The 18,497-nt window shown below is 39.4% G+C and overlaps 1 protein-coding gene across 3 annotated transcripts; it reads right to left on the bottom strand.

Moving 5' to 3' along the window:
* Positions 1 to 1,768: 1,768 nt before the first annotated feature.
* On the bottom strand, positions 1,769 to 18,438 carry USPL1 (ubiquitin specific peptidase like 1). 3 transcript variants are annotated; one of them, XM_072930221.1, is made up of 9 exons: positions 18,251 to 18,371; positions 13,924 to 14,090; positions 13,249 to 13,377; positions 11,393 to 12,050; positions 9,188 to 9,274; positions 8,633 to 8,762; positions 7,669 to 7,794; positions 6,854 to 7,014; positions 1,769 to 5,279 (listed from the first exon to the last, which is right to left on the bottom strand). In XM_072930221.1, exons 2-9 carry the CDS (start codon positions 14,020 to 14,022, stop codon positions 3,385 to 3,387), a joined length of 3,285 nt encoding a protein of 1,094 aa, XP_072786322.1. In that variant the 5' UTR covers positions 14,023 to 14,090; positions 18,251 to 18,371; the 3' UTR covers positions 1,769 to 3,384. The 3 variants fall into 3 exon arrangements, with proteins under 3 accessions (XP_072786322.1, XP_030130425.4, XP_072786329.1); XM_030274565.4 differs by lacking the exon at positions 13,924 to 14,090 and having other exon boundaries at positions 18,251 to 18,438; XM_072930228.1 differs by lacking the exon at positions 18,251 to 18,371 and having other exon boundaries at positions 13,995 to 18,235.
* Positions 18,439 to 18,497: the final 59 nt, after the last annotated feature.

Consider the following 18,497-nt stretch of genomic DNA (forward strand, 5'->3'; position numbering starts at 1 on the left):
AGAAATCCATCCAGGCAGCTTCTTTGCAGACGTGCTGGTTTATTGTAGGCAGGATGCGAGAAGGCAGCACTGTTTTTCACCCTTTACTTTGTTCTAAGAACTGTTTGAATGCATCATCAAGTAGTCAGAATCTGAATCATAGCACCATCTCTGCAGAGCTGTTTCCAAACTCTAAGTACCATGATTATGCCTTTCCCAAATCATAAGACACAGACTAACAAGACTCTGCAGAGGGCTCTGGACAGGCTGGGTTGATGAGCCAAGGCCAGTTGTATGAGGTTCAACACGACTGAGCACTTGGTCCTGTGCTTGGGTCACAGCAACCCCAGGCAGTGCTACCCCAGACTGAGGGCAGTGGCAGGAAAGCTGCCCAGTGGAAAAGGACTTGGGAATGCTGGTCAGTGGCAGATGAACACGAGCCAGCTGTGCCCAGGTGGCCAAGGAGGCCAATGGCATCCTGGCCTGTATCAGGAGTAGTTTAGACAGCAGTGATTGTCCCCCTGTATTTGGCACTGGTGAGGCCACAGCTCAAGTTCTGTGCCCAGTTCTGAGCTCTTCACTGCAAGAAGGACATTGAGGGGCTGGAGCGTGTCCAGAGGAGGGGAATGGAGCTGGGGAAGGGTCTGGAGTGCAAGACTGATGAGGAGCAGCTGAGGGTGTTTAGCCTGGAGAAAAGGAAGCTCAGGGGGACCTTACTGCTCTCCACAACTACTTGAAAAGAGAGTGTAGCCAGGTGGAGGCAGGCCTTTTCTCATAGGTAATAAGAGCTAGGATGAGAAGAAATGGTTTCAAGTTGTGCCATGGGAGGTTAGATTGGATGTTAGGAAAAATTTCCACTCTGAAAGGATGGTTAGGAATTGGAAGAGACTGCTCAGTAGTGAAGTCACTATCCCTGGAAGTGTTCAAGAAATGTAGATGTGGCATTTAGAGACAAAGTTTAGTGGTGAGGATGGCAGTGCTCAAAGCCATTAGACTTTGGGAAATTTACCCTAGAACACTGATAAAACCTCCATAATGCAGGGACCAGTTTCTGGTCAGTACCTATACTTACTAAATGCCCACCTGGTGTACTTCCAATTGACAGAAAACTACTACAATACTTTGTATTCTCTTCAGGGCAAATTAAGAGCTACATTTAAAAACTACTATTGATATAAAACATCCAGTAACATTTCAAATTCCAAACAATTTCTTTAGTCATAGGGTTTTAATTTAACCTCAGCTGAATTCTCACTTGCACAGGATTGGAGGCAGTAAAGCATTTATGGAAACAAACAAGTCTGCACTGCATCATCTTTAGTTTTCTGTTTCAGAGAAAAAGGTAACCAGGAACATGCAGCACCAACAGATTTATTTTCATACCTACTTTAATCTCAAGTGCTATTTGTTTGCTTGTGGAGTTTCTATATATACCTGTACCCACACTGAATCCCACGCAACTGCAGACCAAACACTCCCAACTTCAGTTTATGGAGGGGGTACCAGTGGTGAGGAGAGGTCCTTGCTTCTGTCTAGGTGTATCTGCACAGCAGGTGTACTCTCCCTCCTCTGCCACAAACCTCATTATAAACCTCTCCACCTCTCCTCATCTTCTAGCAGGATTTCTTCCTCCTATTGCCCTGTGCATTCTGCATCACCAACCCTGGGCTCCCTGCTTTACTCACCCCTGGGTCTGTGTTTGTCCCAAGCCAGTGAAGGAGCTCCCATGTCACAGCTGCAGGTCATTGCAACCCATTCATGGATAAATCAAACTCTCATTTTGGTCAGCTTTTTTTTTTCTTTTTTTTTTTGTTTTAATTAGGGAATTCACAAGCGGGCAAACATTTCACAAGCAGTACACCAGCCCTTACATTCAGAATCCATTCATTTGTTTTCTATTGTAGCATAACCAATTACAGTATTTAAAACAAAGAAAAAGCTCAAGTTCTTCACAATAACTTGAAATTCAAAAATTCATTGCCTAAAGTACCAGTTTGATAACAATGTACCCAATTGCAGCAGAAATAAAGTGGACACAGCAAGTTCAGGGCCAATGACGGTTTTCCAAACACTTCAAACACCAAAACCATTAGACTCTGTAACCATACCTTGTAATAGCATTATGTTTAACTGCATCTACTGGAAAAGTAAGACTGAGCATTTAATGTTTTGACCTTGGGATCTGAAACAATGAAAAATTGAAGGACAGCTCTATATATGCCTGATACAAAGACTCACTGATAAAATCCTTCTTATTTCCAAGAACAAGAAAAATGTACAGCTGACTTGGCATATAATAACCTCAGCTTTGTGTCTATGCATTTAAAAAAGACTCCAACCTAGCAAAATGAAAGCTATACATATCCAGAAACACCAGGGTGTGAATCCCTCTGCTTACTCACTGCTGCCTTGCCACATTTTTCCATTATTTTCTTCCTATTGACCTTGCCTCTCCTTGGCATCTCACACACGGTCAGGGTTGCACTGCCCGAGTCATGAAAAACCCCAAGTGACAACAGTAATAGGCATTAACTTACAGTTAAATTAATTGTACAGTTAATTAACTTGCAGTTAAATTAATTCTAAGAAACCTTTCTTTTATTAAATGGTTTTGTGGCTATGAAAAGCTAATGGGTACATTTGATATTCTTTCTTAGTGATGCAAACCCTGGACCGAATCTTACAATTCTACTTAAAAAAAATAACCTGGCTCAGAAGATACTTTACAAAGTTATATTTGCAGTTGCCCAGGATGAAAACTCAATCGGTGCTGTAACTTTTAATAGGAAAATTTCTACCATGTATCCATCTTTTCTTGGATCCAAGGGCTGTATACATCAGCATGAGCTTGTAGAACAGTAATTCTGTAAGGAGTTAAATGCCAGCCTAGCAGAATGTCAGCCTCTAGTTTATAATATTACAAATGATCTTCATATCAGAGGATGCAAAATTCCCTAATTACAGAAGGTACTTAACATTTTTTTTAATATTGGACAAAATTTGGACAAAATTCAGGAGTTGAATGGTCCTGTAAAATCACTACTACATAAATAGTATTTCTTACACCGTTACATCATCAAGACTACAGAACTTAATTAGTTCTCAAACTCACTAGAGTATGGAAGTTTGTCATATTAAAAACAGCAAAAATTAAGACCCATAGGAGCTTTTAATTAAAAATCATTGTCATATCTGACAGCTAAAATAACTGCTTCTCAGAAGAAGAAAATACATTAAAACCTGACTTGCTTGTTACAGTAAAATACTAAGAAAAAAATCTCAAATGTAAATTGTTCAAGTACAGCCAGTGTGCAATTAAACTAGTTATAAAATATAATTTAGTAGTGCTTTGTTTCAAAATGTACATAATACTGAAAAAATACTTACACCCAAGAAACTGAGCATTTACCAAGTTTCAAACAGAGTTTCATCAAAATGAGGTAAATCCATGTCACCTGACATTGAGCTTGGTGCTGAAATGGAGAACAGGTCTTCGAGGATATCATCTCTTGTAGGACTTTCAAAAGAAAGTTTTTTCACACTGTGTTTGTTTATTGCATCAAGCTCCAAATTAGTGTCCTTTACAGGACTGTAGTAATTGTGGTCCTCACTTGTCACTGCTGCCTGTGGCACACTGGTGCTCTCATAGGGCACGGTGGTTGCCACGCTGCTGTGCACCATTTCCATGTACATACACTCATCTTCGCTCTTTGGAGCCTCCAAGGAAGTGACAGTCGAAGTAGGGGACAGTAATTCTGCCAGTATTTCGTCAGTGTTATGGCCAGTGCACCCTGGCACAGTGTTTGCATTCAATTCAGATTGATGGCCTGTGACATCAATCTGATACTGCAGCTCCCTTAAAAAGCTCTGCAATAATTCACTGTCATTTTGAGACTCAGTCTGTAATGGGGTGCTTATGTCTCCACTCACATGTTTTTCCTGTTTCCTCTGTTCCACTGCTAATCTATCCAGTGAAGCCAACCTCTTCTTTTTAGCATTAAGTTTTTTTAACAATTTTAGGCGAAGTTTTTTTGTTTTGTCACTGTCTGACTCTTCTGCCTTACCAGAGTTATAGCCAGGTGAAGGGAACTGAGTCACTTTACCTGGGGTACCCAAAGTTCTTTCTGACTTAGTCCAAGTTGGACCTGCAATAGTGGTATGATTTGCTGTTGGAAGATAAGTGCTTTGAGAAAATCCTTTGAAATTTGATAAAGGATGAGCATTGTTACTCTGAGGAGCCAGAAACTTCGGGGTCTCAGTTGTTTTCTTTGTACCTCTGCTTTGAAATCCACCAAAGTTACTTGCGCCCTTCATTGGCAACCAAACTTCACTTATTCTTTGCACTGAGGGAGTTTTGCAATTTCTCTCATTCTTGAGAGCTGAGGAACTTGAAGGCATGAAAGAAGTACTCTTGCTTAATTTCTTTACCCAGCTTCCTACAAATCCTCCTTTTCGGTCTTTGTATGAGGACTGAACTGAATTACTGACACCAGAAGAACTGCCAACTTGAGAATTAACTACAGTTTTGCTTGCATCTTTCAAGTCAGGTGGATTTTGTATAGTATTTTCTACTGCTAGCAACTTGTTTAGCAGTAGTTCTGAATTTAATCCATTTTCTCTGTTAGCTAAATTAGTTCTCTCATTTAATTGGGAAGGCAATGAGTCAGATGAATCAGCATCATGTTTTTTGGGCACAGGAGCAGTAATACTTACTGAGTTCAGCTCTTCTAGAGGTAAGCAAATACTGGAATTTTCATATAACATGGATTTATTGTTCATAGCTAGACTAGTTCCAGCAAACTCTCCTGCATATAGAGTGCTAAGTGAAAAAGCTGGTTCCTCCTGTTCTGGTGTGCCGCATCCATCAAGAAAGTTATTGCCCACCATCCGTCCATTAGGCACTGATTTATCTTCCGAGTCAACTGGAACTTCTTCAAGCATCAGTGTTACAAGGTCACCATCTGCCAGATTTTCTGAACCATGATGAACAATACTTTTGTCCTCAGTTACTTGCTGTTGTTTCTTCTCTGGACTCCTCACAGAATCCTCTTTGTGGTGTTCTGCAGGTGTTTTGCCGACAGTGTTATCAAAACCAGTTTGCAACACTGTGGAATTTGAATGTACATTATTAAAAGGAATATCTTCACTATTTTTACTTTGGAACTGTGAATTCGGTTCTTGTGGCACATGGGATGCTTTCTTTTCCCAGGTAACAATATGAATCTCTGAAGGAGGAACTTCAAATCTTTTACGTTTCTGGCAATATGGACCCTTTAAGTCATCACATTCAAGCCAAGTTCCTGAAAAATAGCAACCAGTGCAGAGACTTAGAGACTTTTAGAACTGAAGTCACTATCCTCACACTTGTCAACTATTTTTATTAACCCATTCCCCTGACAAGCAGAAAATAGTGAGTTTTTTTTCTCCAGAGAAAACTGGGAGATTGCCACTGTAAAAAGATCAACTACAAGAAGTTGCAGCAATAATATTACAGGTCAGAATGGGTCAACCATATAAAACAAAGCTAGCTAAGGGGTTTTTTTGGCTGAAACATCTTGTCTGAAAATACCCTCACAAGTCAGAGGTAAGAACCACCTCTCAAATTAAGTTTTTCTGTAGACCTTTTCATTGCCTGGTTAAGAAGCAGAGGGGCTAGAAAGAAACTGCTTATTTTAATACTCTTGTCTCATCGCCTGCAAACTGTTCATAGATCATGAATGAATATTTTATAGCTTCAAGAATTTTAAAACAGATATATACAATGTATAGGATAAATATATAGGAGCTTCTTAACTAGGCATTTCCCAGCTGCTTCCTCTTTTCATTTCTTTTTTACCTCTGGCAATATGACTTAGACAATTTTCATATTGTCACAACACTTCATAAGACTGCACCCCATGCTCTCTACAGAGGCATGATTATCAAAATACCACCTTTTCACCTTCTCTGATTATGGATCTTCCATCCATCAGTGGTACAACCATCAACCAGCATTAGTAATGTTTCTAACATAGATTTGTGCCTCCCACCCCTGAGGTACCATAAAGTTCAGATATAAAAAATAACTTCATTAATTGCTCATAGTACCATAGGTTACCTTGCTTCCAGCCAAGAATGGATGACTCACTGGTTTAAAAATAAACAATACTATTTGTTCCACAGTCACAGTCAGACTGCATTTTTTAACTTTCACAAAGTTATAAAGGGAAAAAAAACTTTATAGCCAAATTACTTTTTCCAGAAAATGCACTGTAAGACAGTACAGTGCAGTTAAACCAACTGAAAACCTTCACCCTGAGAAACAAGAACCCGCAGTTATTTGCAACATTTTGATATGAAGTTCAGAATGCAGACAAAAGAAATCTTTGTTATTATATCTCAACGGTTGGGACTACTGCAGTAACCCATAAAACATTCCATGTAGACTCATGAAGTATTATAGTAGATAAGAACCATAAACTCTATCTTATCTCTCTCTTTTATGAGAAAAGACTGAGGGAGCTGGGCCTGTTCAGCCTTGAGAAAAGACAGCTGAGAGGGGACCTCATCAGCATCTGTAAGTGTCCAGAGGGAGGTGTCAGAACACAGACCCAGGCTCTGCTCAGCAGTGCTGAGCAATAGGACAGAAGGCAACAGGCAAAAACCGATGCACAGGAAGTTCCACCTGAACATGAGGAAGGACTTCTTTACTATGCAGTGGCCACACACTGGAGCAGATTGCCCAGAGAGGTTGTGGAATTTCCCTCACAGGAAATGTTCAAGAACCATCTGGATGCCATCCTGTGCCATGTGCTCTGGGACAGCCCTGCGTGAGCAGGGAAGTTGTATGACCCCCTGCAGTCCCTTCCAACCTGACCCATTTTGTGATTCTTACCATCAGGATTCAAAGACCAGCTTATGAAGTGCTTCTTATCTGTTTGGCACTGAACAACAGATGTTATTTGGTAGCTGTCTTCCTCAAATTTAAACGAGTATTTCTCCAGGTTGTTATGTGGCAAGCCTTCCACAAAATGTAACATTAATATTGACGGTGCTCTGACAAAGAAACAATATAAACCAATTTATTACAATGAAACAGTGGCAAAAGTTCCTAATGAAAAGGTAAGATGTCTATAAGAATATGTGGTTCTGCCCTTACTATTCTACTTCCTCAATCTTCAGATTGCACAGTAAGCACAAAGGGAAAAGAACATCCCAACTGGATGTTCCATTTAATTATAGATTAGGGAAAAAAGCCCAACACCAAATAAGGGATTTGGGGAGTGGGGAAAAGTTGAGGAAAAACACCCCTGTGCCATAAACACAGTAGCAAGGGACATTGTTCCCAGCTCAAATAAGTAAACAAATAATCAAACAACTTTTATCCACAGCCAGGGCTGTGAAAAGGCTGACACTGGATATCAGTTGTCTGTATTTACTACTTGATAGTTAAGTATTTATGACCTAGCTCAAATACATGTGCTGCTTAGCATTTTAAACATTGCTCTGTTTCATCTTTAGTAAACACTATTTGCTATTTCAGCTTTTAAGAATGATCTAAAAATCTTTAAAAGGGAGTACTGATCAGAGTTTAAGGTTAAGAATCTCTGCAAACCCATAGTAATAGCTTGGTTTCAAAAATCATGGGTTCAATAAACAAAGTCTTAGAACTTTATGTATGTTACTTTTAAGTCACATATTCAAACTTACTTTTCCAAGATCATCTGCTGTCTTTGAGATGTATTTCCACATATAATACATGGTCCAATATGAACAGCATTAAGTGGATGCCAATCAGGGATTACATTTGTAAACGTTGTCAGTGTTTTCTTCAATCTGGACACACACATACATTTAAAGAGTAAACCAAGTTGGTGATCAGAAAACAATAAATATACATACTTTACCAGGAAACAAGTTAAAAATATTATAAAAACCCAAATTCTATTCATGTTCATGCAATTTGTATGGAATTCACTGTGACAGCCCTGAGTTCTGCCAAACAGCATCAGTCACAATTTGTTTTCAGCAGCCCTGTGGTATTCAGTTTCACATTATTTGCTTTTTCTCCCTTTTAATGTTACCTCTGTTTCCTTTCCAACACAAGACAGAGCTTGTACCAGGATCTGCATAATTTACTAGCTAATACAGATGTTTTTCAAATAAAATAAGCTGTCTTCTGAAGGTGTCTCTCTTTACCTGCTGACTCTAAAAGAAGCCTAAATTAAGAGCTTGTAGCTGTGGCTACACATAGCTAAATCAATTCTCAAGAAATTACTCCCCTGTAATACTATTTTAAAATAGACAAACTGTGTTAGAGAATCTCTGATTCTTTGTAACCCAAGTGAATATTCAGGTATTTCTCAATAGCAGGAGTGTACTAGGCATACATTCTTTAGAACCACAGCAACCTGTATACTCTCAGCAAAATATCAGAGTGAGCATGTCCAGAGACTCACATGATTACCTATTGTTTCTTTCTTTATTAATTGATAACATGGTTGCTTAAGACATGGAACAGCAGTAAACTATTTGCAAATGAAAAAGCAGATCATGTAAAACTTCAACAACAAGCTTAAACCTGGAAATCTGAAGAAAACCAACTATTATATACAGATTTAAAAAGGTAAGGTAGAACAGCTATATAGAAGCCGTTTTTATATAAAAATCTCACCGGTCCTGGTAATTGTGGCCACAATGTACACATTCAGACTTGCATGAAAAAGAATGCAAGAATAATCTCTCAGCTTGTTGATCCACTTGTAAGAGTAGCTGAAGTGCAAACACTGGGTTCTTCATATTACCTTCAAAGAAAGAAAGAAATGGGCAGAAAGAAATAGTCACTAAATATCTGAAATCACCTTTCTGTACCTCAAAAAGTAAGAAGATAAGCTTATTGCTATGATTTGAATGTCAGTTATTATTTCACAGCTCTATTTGCAATTCTCACAGCAAAGGGATCAATTCATGTTATTAGGTTGTTATCAATGACAATTTCATTACTACAGCATAATTATAAAGATTATCAGCTCTCTAGAAAGTCAAAATGGGAGAAGGACAAATCAGCTGATCATACTATAAAGTATGTGCAAGTTACCAATACAAAAAAAATGTATTTCCAAACTTTCTTGTATGCATTCGTACACACATACTTTTATGTATGACATAAAAGGCTTTGCATCTAGGGTTTCCTGAAAGTAATTACTGAGATGCTGCACTAATTACTTACCCAATTCACACCTCAGCTGAGGCTGAAGCTCTGTAAACATTACGTTTCTGATTTCATTGAGCTGAGATTCTGCTTTTGGAAGAACATCTAAAGAAAAAAAATACGTCTTCATGCAGTCATGTGTAACAGCCCCCCCACCTTTTCACACACATATGTACCCCTAGCATGCACTCCTTCCCTGCAAACCAGTGCGTTTCATATTGACCCATACTTGCCTAAGACTTGGTAGAATAGCCAATTATTGGTATTAATTGATTTGAAAATTAGAAAAGAATTTGCACAAGTTACTCACAGTTTACTGCAGTTTGCTGACTAAAAACTACTTGCTCTGGCTTAAATTATAACTACAAACCTGCACCGACAGCTTTGTAGTAGCAATATTTAAGGACAGTGTGACCACACATTACAAATCCTGAAGATTCAGAGATTAAAAGAAAACTTGAAAACTTAAGTATTAAGAGCAAAAGCACAAAAATTTGCTTACATACTAAGGTTATAGAATTCAAATAATAAAACATTTTTATGTATTGTTTCAGCTTAAATACCAATTTCCTAAGTGAGCCTCTAAAATAGTAAAAATATTTTTAAATTTAAAAATGTCTTTTTACTCTATATATCTTAGTATTTTAATTTTGCATGTTGTTTAAACCCCAATACATTCTTTGAGCACAAGCAAGAACATAACTTCTACTACACAATCATGATAATAACCTGCAGAAATTAAAGGAAATATTTAGAATAGCTATTGAGACTGCTTATTACATATAAACTACGTATAGAAAAAAAGAAAGTTTCTTGCAGCTATATTGCTTTTGATTATTTGTAAGAACAGCTGTATGCAAAAGATACTGTAAAATTACTCAGAAGAACAGAATGAATTCTACACCTATTCTCCACAAAAATACTCTTCATCCAATCCCCTCTCCACTGTTACCCAAAAAAACTGATTTGTTTTGCAGTAATTGAAATGAAAAGGTTTAAGTTCTCTCAAAACAATACTGTACTCAAACACTTAACATTCCTATTTAAGGGTTACTGCATACCAGAGCTCCTTGGCAAACAGAGCCCAACAAAGAAAAACATCTCAGACAGGTTTTAGGATGGCAGAGGGCTTCCCAGTAACAGCTCAACACCTCAACTCAAGCAGCATGACTTCCTGGCAAGAACAGTACATGACCTAGTTCAGAGTATTTTGGAGTTTCCTCTCCACTTTGTAACATGAATTAAACCACTTCTGATACACATTCTTTTCCCAGGAAAGATAGGAACTCAAGTTACCTAGGGCTGTTCTGTGACTGTGGACTATTCATATATTCAAACATAATCCAACAGTGTCCACTGAAATTCAGGAGAGGTACTGGCTAACCAGAGAGCTTTATTCCTTCTTTAACAGATCACATCTAAGAAGTTTAGACTCGGGACACCAGTGGTCCAGGTCAAGAGAAATAAAAACCCCATGATCTTAATTTAGGAGTCTTAAACAGAATCCACAGAACAGAAAATGGCTAAAGGCCACACCAGTAGAATACAGTGACATATCCTCCTCAGTTACAGTCCTCCAACATGTTAAGCTGAGAGGACCTGCTAACTCCCTGTTAAGTGTTACTGAGTTACTAACTCTTTCCAGACCATATGATCCAGGTTAATGTGTTTGACTACTTCTGACTGAAGCAGGTTAGGAAACACTGTCATCCACAGCAGCTTGCAGACCTCAGGGGAAGCATTCCTTCAATGAGCACAGCTGGAGCCAGAAAAGAACTTATGTTCCCAGCTTTACTATTTTCAGTGTGACAAGGCAACTGCCCACTTACACTAGGATATAAACCACAACAGAAATTGTTTCCAAAATCGAGATTAGAACAGCATCCTAACATGTTAACCAACAGAGGGGAAGGAAACAAAGTAAGGGTGAATTACATAAATAATTCATAATATCTTTATGTTGGATATGACAAAAAAAAAACTTAAAGAGATGCTTGGCATTTGATGCTTTCAAAGAGTGCATGTTTGTCCCAAGAAAAAAAATTTCAGATGTTATCAGGATTTTGCTAGATAAAGCATACTATTCTGCAAATTCATGGTAATAGTTGTATTTTTTGCCATCTTGAAATAGAATGGAGGCATATAAAAGTGTGCTGTACTAAATTCCACATATTTGTAGCAAATAAGTCAGAGCATGAGAAAACAGCAGCTAAATTTACTCACCTTTTACTTTACTCCTTTTACAGGTATTCAGAAGAATAGATGCTTGATTATACTTTGTTAAGAGTTTCTGGAGTAAACATTTTCCATCATTATATTCTTCTGCTAGAGCAGATTTTAATGTTTCTAAGTGTACTAGTGCTGACAAAATACAATCTAACCAACAAAGATTGTTTATGTTTCTCCACTGAAGACACAAAACTCTTTTATTAGTGGAACTTTTATCCTCTTTGAGTGAAATTTCAGATGCTGTTGATAGAAGCTCAGAATTTGGCAACAGTTGTGTTTTGGGACTAGAAGTCTTTGGTGGACTTTCTTGGTAGTTGCTGGTTTTGGTGGTTGTTTCAAAATCCATGGTCTGCATGCAGGATCCCACATGGTTGCCAGGATTTTGCTGGTCATTTTGTAATACATCGTGGAGGCTTGTCTTGGGAATACACAAACTATTTTGGCAGCCTTGCACAATGGAGTCTGCACTAATGGTGTGCTCAACATTGAGCACGTTGTTAGTTTGTGCTTTTTTTGGATCTGATCCAACAGCAGAAAAGTCACTGGTACCACCTAATTTCCTTTTCTTGTGAGTAGATGGAACTTGGTGATTTTCTGAACCAGTAGAAGTAATTATGCTGTTTAATGGTTTATAACCAAGTGGGTAGATGCACTAGAGGAAAAAAAGAAGGTTACAGTGAAATCTACAAAGCAATTTAAGAAAGTACAAACCATACTTTTAAAATGGAGTTGAATCACAGAAGCATAAAATGGCTTGGTTTGGAAAGGATGTTACAGACCATCCAGTTCCAAATCCCCTGCCATGGTCAGGGACACCTTCTACTGGACCAAGTTGCTTAGACCTCCATCCAACCCAGCAATAGGGACTCCTGTAAAGTGGTATTTTAATTAAATCAATACATATATTCAACATAGGTATGATAGGTATCCCACCACTGTCTTATAAGCAACTGTGAAATAAATATATCAGTAGTGATACTTCAACACTACTTTTCCAGTAAATTCTTCCAACCTCTGCAAACGATTTTGCTAAGGAGAATCCTCTTGTCTTATTCTGCTAAACCCATTCCTTTAGGGTACAGATTTGGTATTATTATCTCATGCCTGAGAGACAACTAGTGCCCAAACTGACAGGGTATCTTTCAGGCTAGCTCAATGAATATAGACAAATCCCTATTACCAATCTCCAGAACTATACTATAATTAGTTAAAAGCAGGAAAGAATGGGAAAAACAACTCTGAGCCCCATATCTAGTCAAGTTTCTACTAATTTAAGGGCACCAGTCTGTTCGGGATTGCTGTACCCTCCCCAAATACATGGAGCAGTGAAGGGAGAGGCAGCAAAATCACAACTCAAATATTAAGCAGCATAGAAATCAGCTAACGTTAAAATTAAAAAGGGGGTTAAAAAGAAAGAAAAATATTGTAATTACAATTATAAACCTATTTGCATTACCTAGACTTAAAGAAGGGAAAATGGGAGACTCAGATCTGCTAGAGTTATACACCAGCTACATGGATCATCAAATATTCGCCTTCTACTCTGACTTCTACAAATATTTATTTAGTACCACTTGTGATCCCTTGTTAATTGAGAAGAACCCTCCTTTATCTCATTTTTTTCCTCTTTTTAATCCTTTAGGGTTGCTACCTATGCCTAAACACTGTATATACACAGGTGAGTTCTGCTTTTCCCTATTTGCAAACAAATACCCTGCAGCATACAGACTCAGACGGGTCCTATTGCAACAGTCTGCTCACCACCAACAATATCACAGACTTTGAGAGGTGTAACTGCTGAAGGCAAAGGCCTCTGCAGGGCCAAATAAAACTCTTTATCAGTGTAATACCTGAGGATTTTCACAAAGGAAAATGGACTCTTGAAAATTAAGGCGGTAAGTCCGTAAGCCTTGGATCTGACCCTTCTCTTTGCAGACTGGACAACATTCATGTGCAGCTGTTTCCACAGGACTACAGTTCTAAAATAAAAACAAACCAAGAATGATAAGGCAGCATAAATTTATGTATTTCATACATTTTCCCAAGGTAAAACATAATTATCAAGAATACAAAATCATTGTTCAACTTCTAGATATAATACAATACAATATAAAAAAAGCAAACTACATTGGTTTCTTTTTTATTATTTGTAATATATTTGTATGGTAGTATGATTTAAATAAATTTATCTTTTAATTTAAATATTCAAATAAGGTGTCTTTCACAACACAATTATGCATATTTTATTCTACTTGAACCAAACCACAGGACCCTTATTGCCAGGGAACACAAGCTCAGATCTTTGAAAGACAAATCAATTTTCATAAGAATGCAAACAGTTGTAAAAATAGTGCCAGTAAAAAACATAGGCACATATTTACTTAGACTAATCTTTCGCCATTGTTATAGATTTCCGTGGAAAATAATTTTGAGGGTTTTTTTGTAAAATTAAGACCAATTAAAAATCTCTCAAAACAGAGAAAAAATATGAACTTTGCACATATGTAAAACAAGTTTCAACTGACTTTTCCCAAATACCCCACCATGTGGAGTGTCGATTTCCCTATACCAGTCCCTTCTCCAATCACTTGCAAACCATTTGTAGTCTTCTGGGTATCCATCATTCTGAGCCACTGGCTAATTTATGTCACTTGTAACAATGTCATGACCACTAAGGATTTTTCAAAGACTCCTGAAAAATAAGAAGTGAATAAAACAATTAAAGAAAAATTAGACTGAAGTTTGGGAAAAAGAAATACCAACAACAATGCAGCTTGCGTAGTTTGTGGAAATTAATTCACAAGAGTATTTCCTAAACAGAAAATACTTTTTTTTTGTTCTTGTGCCGATTGTGAACTCAAAACTTTAAATTAAGAACCAATCCTGCTCCTGTTGACTTGACACTAACTAGAATAAATATATATCTCTTCATAATTCATGAGGAAGTTAAACTGAACTGCAGAGTCATCAATGCAGTATCTTTCCTTCAACCACAACTGTCCCCTTTTCATTACTTCACTGAAAAACATTCTTTCACACACCATGATGTCCTTTCAACCCTTTATACAGTACAGCAACAACTCCTTACGAAAAAAATATTTCTCCAGGCATTTTTGTTACCAGTATAAATACTAGTTCATCCTAAACCTATTTACAATATTTGGCAAGAAGAGACCCTACAGAACTGCATGGAATGCTAAAAAGCAACACAGCATGAATTTAAAAAGCACAGCAGAAAAACACAACCACTCAGATTACAAATCAGACCCCCAACTTAAGAGGGAGTCAAAATGAGGGGATATCCTATTGAAACTTTCAGTGTGTCAGCAGCACTTCTCAGAATTATCAGTCTGCAGCATGTAGAGACAGTATTCCCTGACTGACAAAACTAATGGTTGTAATAGAAGACAAGAACATAAAAATATCAATTAATGTCCCTTAGAGCACGTTTAGCTTTCCAAGTAATAATGTAGGGTGCACAAGAAACAGCATGGTCCAGGGCTCATGCAAGGTGAAAATTAATGAATTAGCTCAAGGTATAAAAGCTTGTTGGAACATAAAGGAAGACAAGCACCCTGACTTTTCACACAGCAGCAACAGCACTATCACACTGCAACTCAGCCCTGCTATTATATATTTAGTCTAGCCAGGAGGTTGACTTGTTCTATACAATTATGAGTTGTACAGATAACATTTATCATAGGATATATCATACTAAAACATATAACTTTATTTTTCCTGGGACTTTTAGTCAATTCCTTGGCATGAAGCAGTCTCAGCGCTCCAGAGTAAATAAAAACCAGGTGACATGACAGAAACTCCTGAGAAATTTCTCACCACAAAAATTCACCACATACTCAAAAGGTTAGTAAGAACATGAAGGTTGTTCTGTTTTAAGCATACCCCTTGGTTTTATAAAACATATTTCTTTGCAAGGCCCTGTTTACCCTATCAGCTCTCTCAAAAGGAAAGCAATTTTTTTTTCTGGTTTGTTCAGTTTCTTGTCTGCTGTTCTTTTTAAAGCTTGAATACTAAGATAATATTTTCTGAGATGCACAATACCTCCCCCAGCTATAATCACCCAGCCAATAGTACCACAATACTGAAAGAAGGACTTTTATTTCTCTTTCAAATATAATTACATTTTTTAAAAATTAATTATCTTTTTAGTTCAAAGACAAACTCCAATAAGCAAATAAAATACATCTGCCAGTACTAGATATGCAGAGTGGTACCAAGAGGCCTGTCTGTGCTCTTCAAAGTTTCTAACATTACAGGAAGGTATTGCTGATCTCTGCACAATATGCATACACTGGGCATCAGATCAACACTGCCAAGAAAAAGAGACAAGTAAAAGACTGCTGCATCAAGTACTGCAACAACTTGTTGTAGCCATGTGCAATTACCGCATTACAGATGGGAAAGTACAAAGGAATGCACAATCAACCTCAGTAGGTCATGTTCTAAATAATTAATGCTACTTTCCTTCTTTAAGTCTGAATATTGAAAAATGTCATATAAAATATGCTATGGATGTGACTAAGTTATCATTATGCTGTGGCTACACTTCCTTGAGTAGATGTGCTGATCTAATAGCTTGCTGCTGCAGAATAGGGGCATCACTTTTCCCTTTTTTTCCCTTCTCCCCACTTTCCCTCACAGCTCATATCCTCATCAGACTTTTTAAGAACTAAATGAACTCACAAAACAGCAGAAAACTTAGTAAAAAACAGGTTTTTCTGCTATTCCATGGAATTAAATTGGCTTATGAAAACTCCAATGACCTAGGGAGGGTAGAAGATAGAAAATAAGGAAAAGATGAAGTAATAGAGACATATGGCCTAGAAATAGAACTGCTAAATGCCTAAGGAACTGGCTGGATGGCCACATCCAAACAGCTGCAGCTCAATGTACCAAGCAGAAACCAGTGGTGTCCCTCAAGGGCCTAGAGTAGGGCCAATACTGTTTATTATCTTCAGCAAAGAGACACAGACTGTGGAATCTGGATTCTGCCCCTCCAGTCTCCTCTAGTGAGACCCCACCTGAAGTGCTGGGAGCTGAATAATGATGTGGACCTGCTAGAGCAAGTCCAGAGTACCTCTCCTATGAAGAAAGGCTGTCAGAGCTGATATCGTCCAGCCTGGAGAAGAGCAGGCTCTGGGAAGACCTTACTGCAACCTTTCAGTAATTAAAAAAGGCTTATGAGGAAGAGATAGAGGCCTTTTACTGGGATCTGTACAGTGTGCACGTACAGTGATGGTACAATGTGCAGTGGTTTTAAATTTAACAAGGGCAGATTTAGACTGGATAAAAGAAAGAAATTCTCTATGATCAGGATGGTGAGACACTGGTAGAGGTTGCTCAAGGAAGCCGTGGATGTCTCATCACTGGAAATGTTCAAGGTCAGGTGGGTTCTTAGGAGAACCTGGTCTAGTGGAAAGCGCCCCTGCCCACTGCAGGGGGATTGGAACTAAATGATCTTTAAAGGTCCCTTCCAGCCCAAACCATTGCATCAAACAATTACACAGAAAATGGGGCCTGGGCCTTTTTGACAAGAACTGTACCTTGTGAAACTGTACCTTATGAATTAGAATCAGTTACAAACTGCAAAAAGCAGGCAACAACAGTGATCACACTACAGTGAAGAGGACATCTTGTTTACAGGCTAAAAGGACATTTGAAAATAACCTTTTCGTAAATCACCTCACAAGTCTTGTTTCCTTCATCAAGGGGATATTGAAAAGATTAAAAGAAACAGTGTGAAGAAAAAAAAAGTTGTTAGTTACCTTTCCATTCTTTACACAATAAGCAATCAGAGTACTAAGGTTTTTCTTTATCTCAGGTCCTAACTACAAATATCCAAATCATTCCCTCCCTCAAAAATTGACAATTTTGCCCACTGTAATGAAAATGTATTTCATTACATGCAACAGTAACATCTTTCCCGTGAGAAAGCACCTGTTTATCCAGCACAGCCTTTAAGTAACGGACAGAACTGCAAGGTTCCATGGTGTGGGAGCAAACACGAATTCCCTAACTGAAAATAGCCTAATGTAGACTAAGCAAATAAAGATAAATCTGATGACATTGCAAAACGAACCAGCGTGTAACATAATTACTCCACTGTTCTAAGAGTTTCTTCCACAGGCAGACTGCTCTGAGACGTCCACATATTAAATGCCTTTATTGATGTATGACAAAGGATGGGGACTACATTTCACTGGCAAATCATTCAGTCCTTCCGAAACAAAAATGCGGGTGTAGGAAAAACACAGCCTGAACTAGTGTAGTTTATTACAGCTGCGGTGAAGAGGCAAGATTTCAGGAAGGCAGGCGATCTGTGTCCCAAGGCAGTGGAAATGAGAGGCACGGGGGTGTGGATGTCACCTAACCAGCCGTCAGGGCAGGGCCGGCCCAGTACGGGGCTGCTGCTCTCCCTCCCTCCCTCCCTCACCGAAATGTGCTCGGCTTTTTCAGATAAATCTAAGGGTAAACTGCCTCCTGAGTTCTTATTCCACATCCAGAGTGATCCACACGCTACTGCAGAGGGAAAAAGCGTTCAGAGTTAATCGCTGAATACTAGAAACCCGTGCCAGGGGCAGATGTGTGCGGACACACGCTCAGCACCTCCCGGAGCGCATCTCAGACGAGCGAGGCGCGGAAGGCCCGACCCTTCCCTGCGCTGCTACTGACATGAAATACTCAGTCGGCATTCGGGACCCGCGACACCCCCCGCTCTCCGCCCCGGTCGCACCGAACGGGCCGGGCCGAACCGGGCCGGGCCGGGCCGTGCCCGCCGCCCCCGGCGCCGGGCGAGCCGCGGCCCGCTGCGCTGGGCGGCCCCGCTCTCACCTGCGGCCGCCGCCGCTCCCGGCTCCCGCCGCTGCCCCGGACCCCGCCGCGCGTGGCCGCCGCCGCCCCCCGCCCGGTCGCGGTCGCTGCGCAGCTTCCGGCGCGCTCCGGCCTCCCTGCGGGCCCGCCCCGCTCCCGGCTGCCAGCGGAGGCGGAGCCACCGCCGGGCGGGCCTGGGCTGCGCCGAGCGGGGCCGTTTCTCGCTCCCTCCCTCTCTGCCCCGCGCCCCGCTCCGTCACTCACGCGG

This window comes from Taeniopygia guttata, chromosome 1, assembly GCF_048771995.1.
Source record: "Taeniopygia guttata chromosome 1, bTaeGut7.mat, whole genome shotgun sequence".
NCBI lineage: Eukaryota > Metazoa > Chordata > Aves > Passeriformes > Estrildidae > Taeniopygia > Taeniopygia guttata.

What these genes read in the sequence shown, in the direction of transcription:
- USPL1 (XM_072930221.1), bottom strand. Translation starts at nt 14,022, where the DNA reads ATGATGGATACCCAGAAGACTACAAATGGTTTGCAAGTGATTGGAGAA. An exon ending in TCAGCTGAGGTGTGAATTGG is followed by an intron (nt 8,763 to 9,187) that starts GTAAGTAATTAG and finishes CTTTCTTTGAAG; the next exon opens with GTAATATGAAGAACCCAGTG. An exon ending in GGCCACAATTACCAGGACCG is followed by an intron (nt 7,795 to 8,632) that starts GTGAGATTTTTA and finishes GTGTGTGTCCAG; the next exon opens with ATTGAAGAAAACACTGACAA.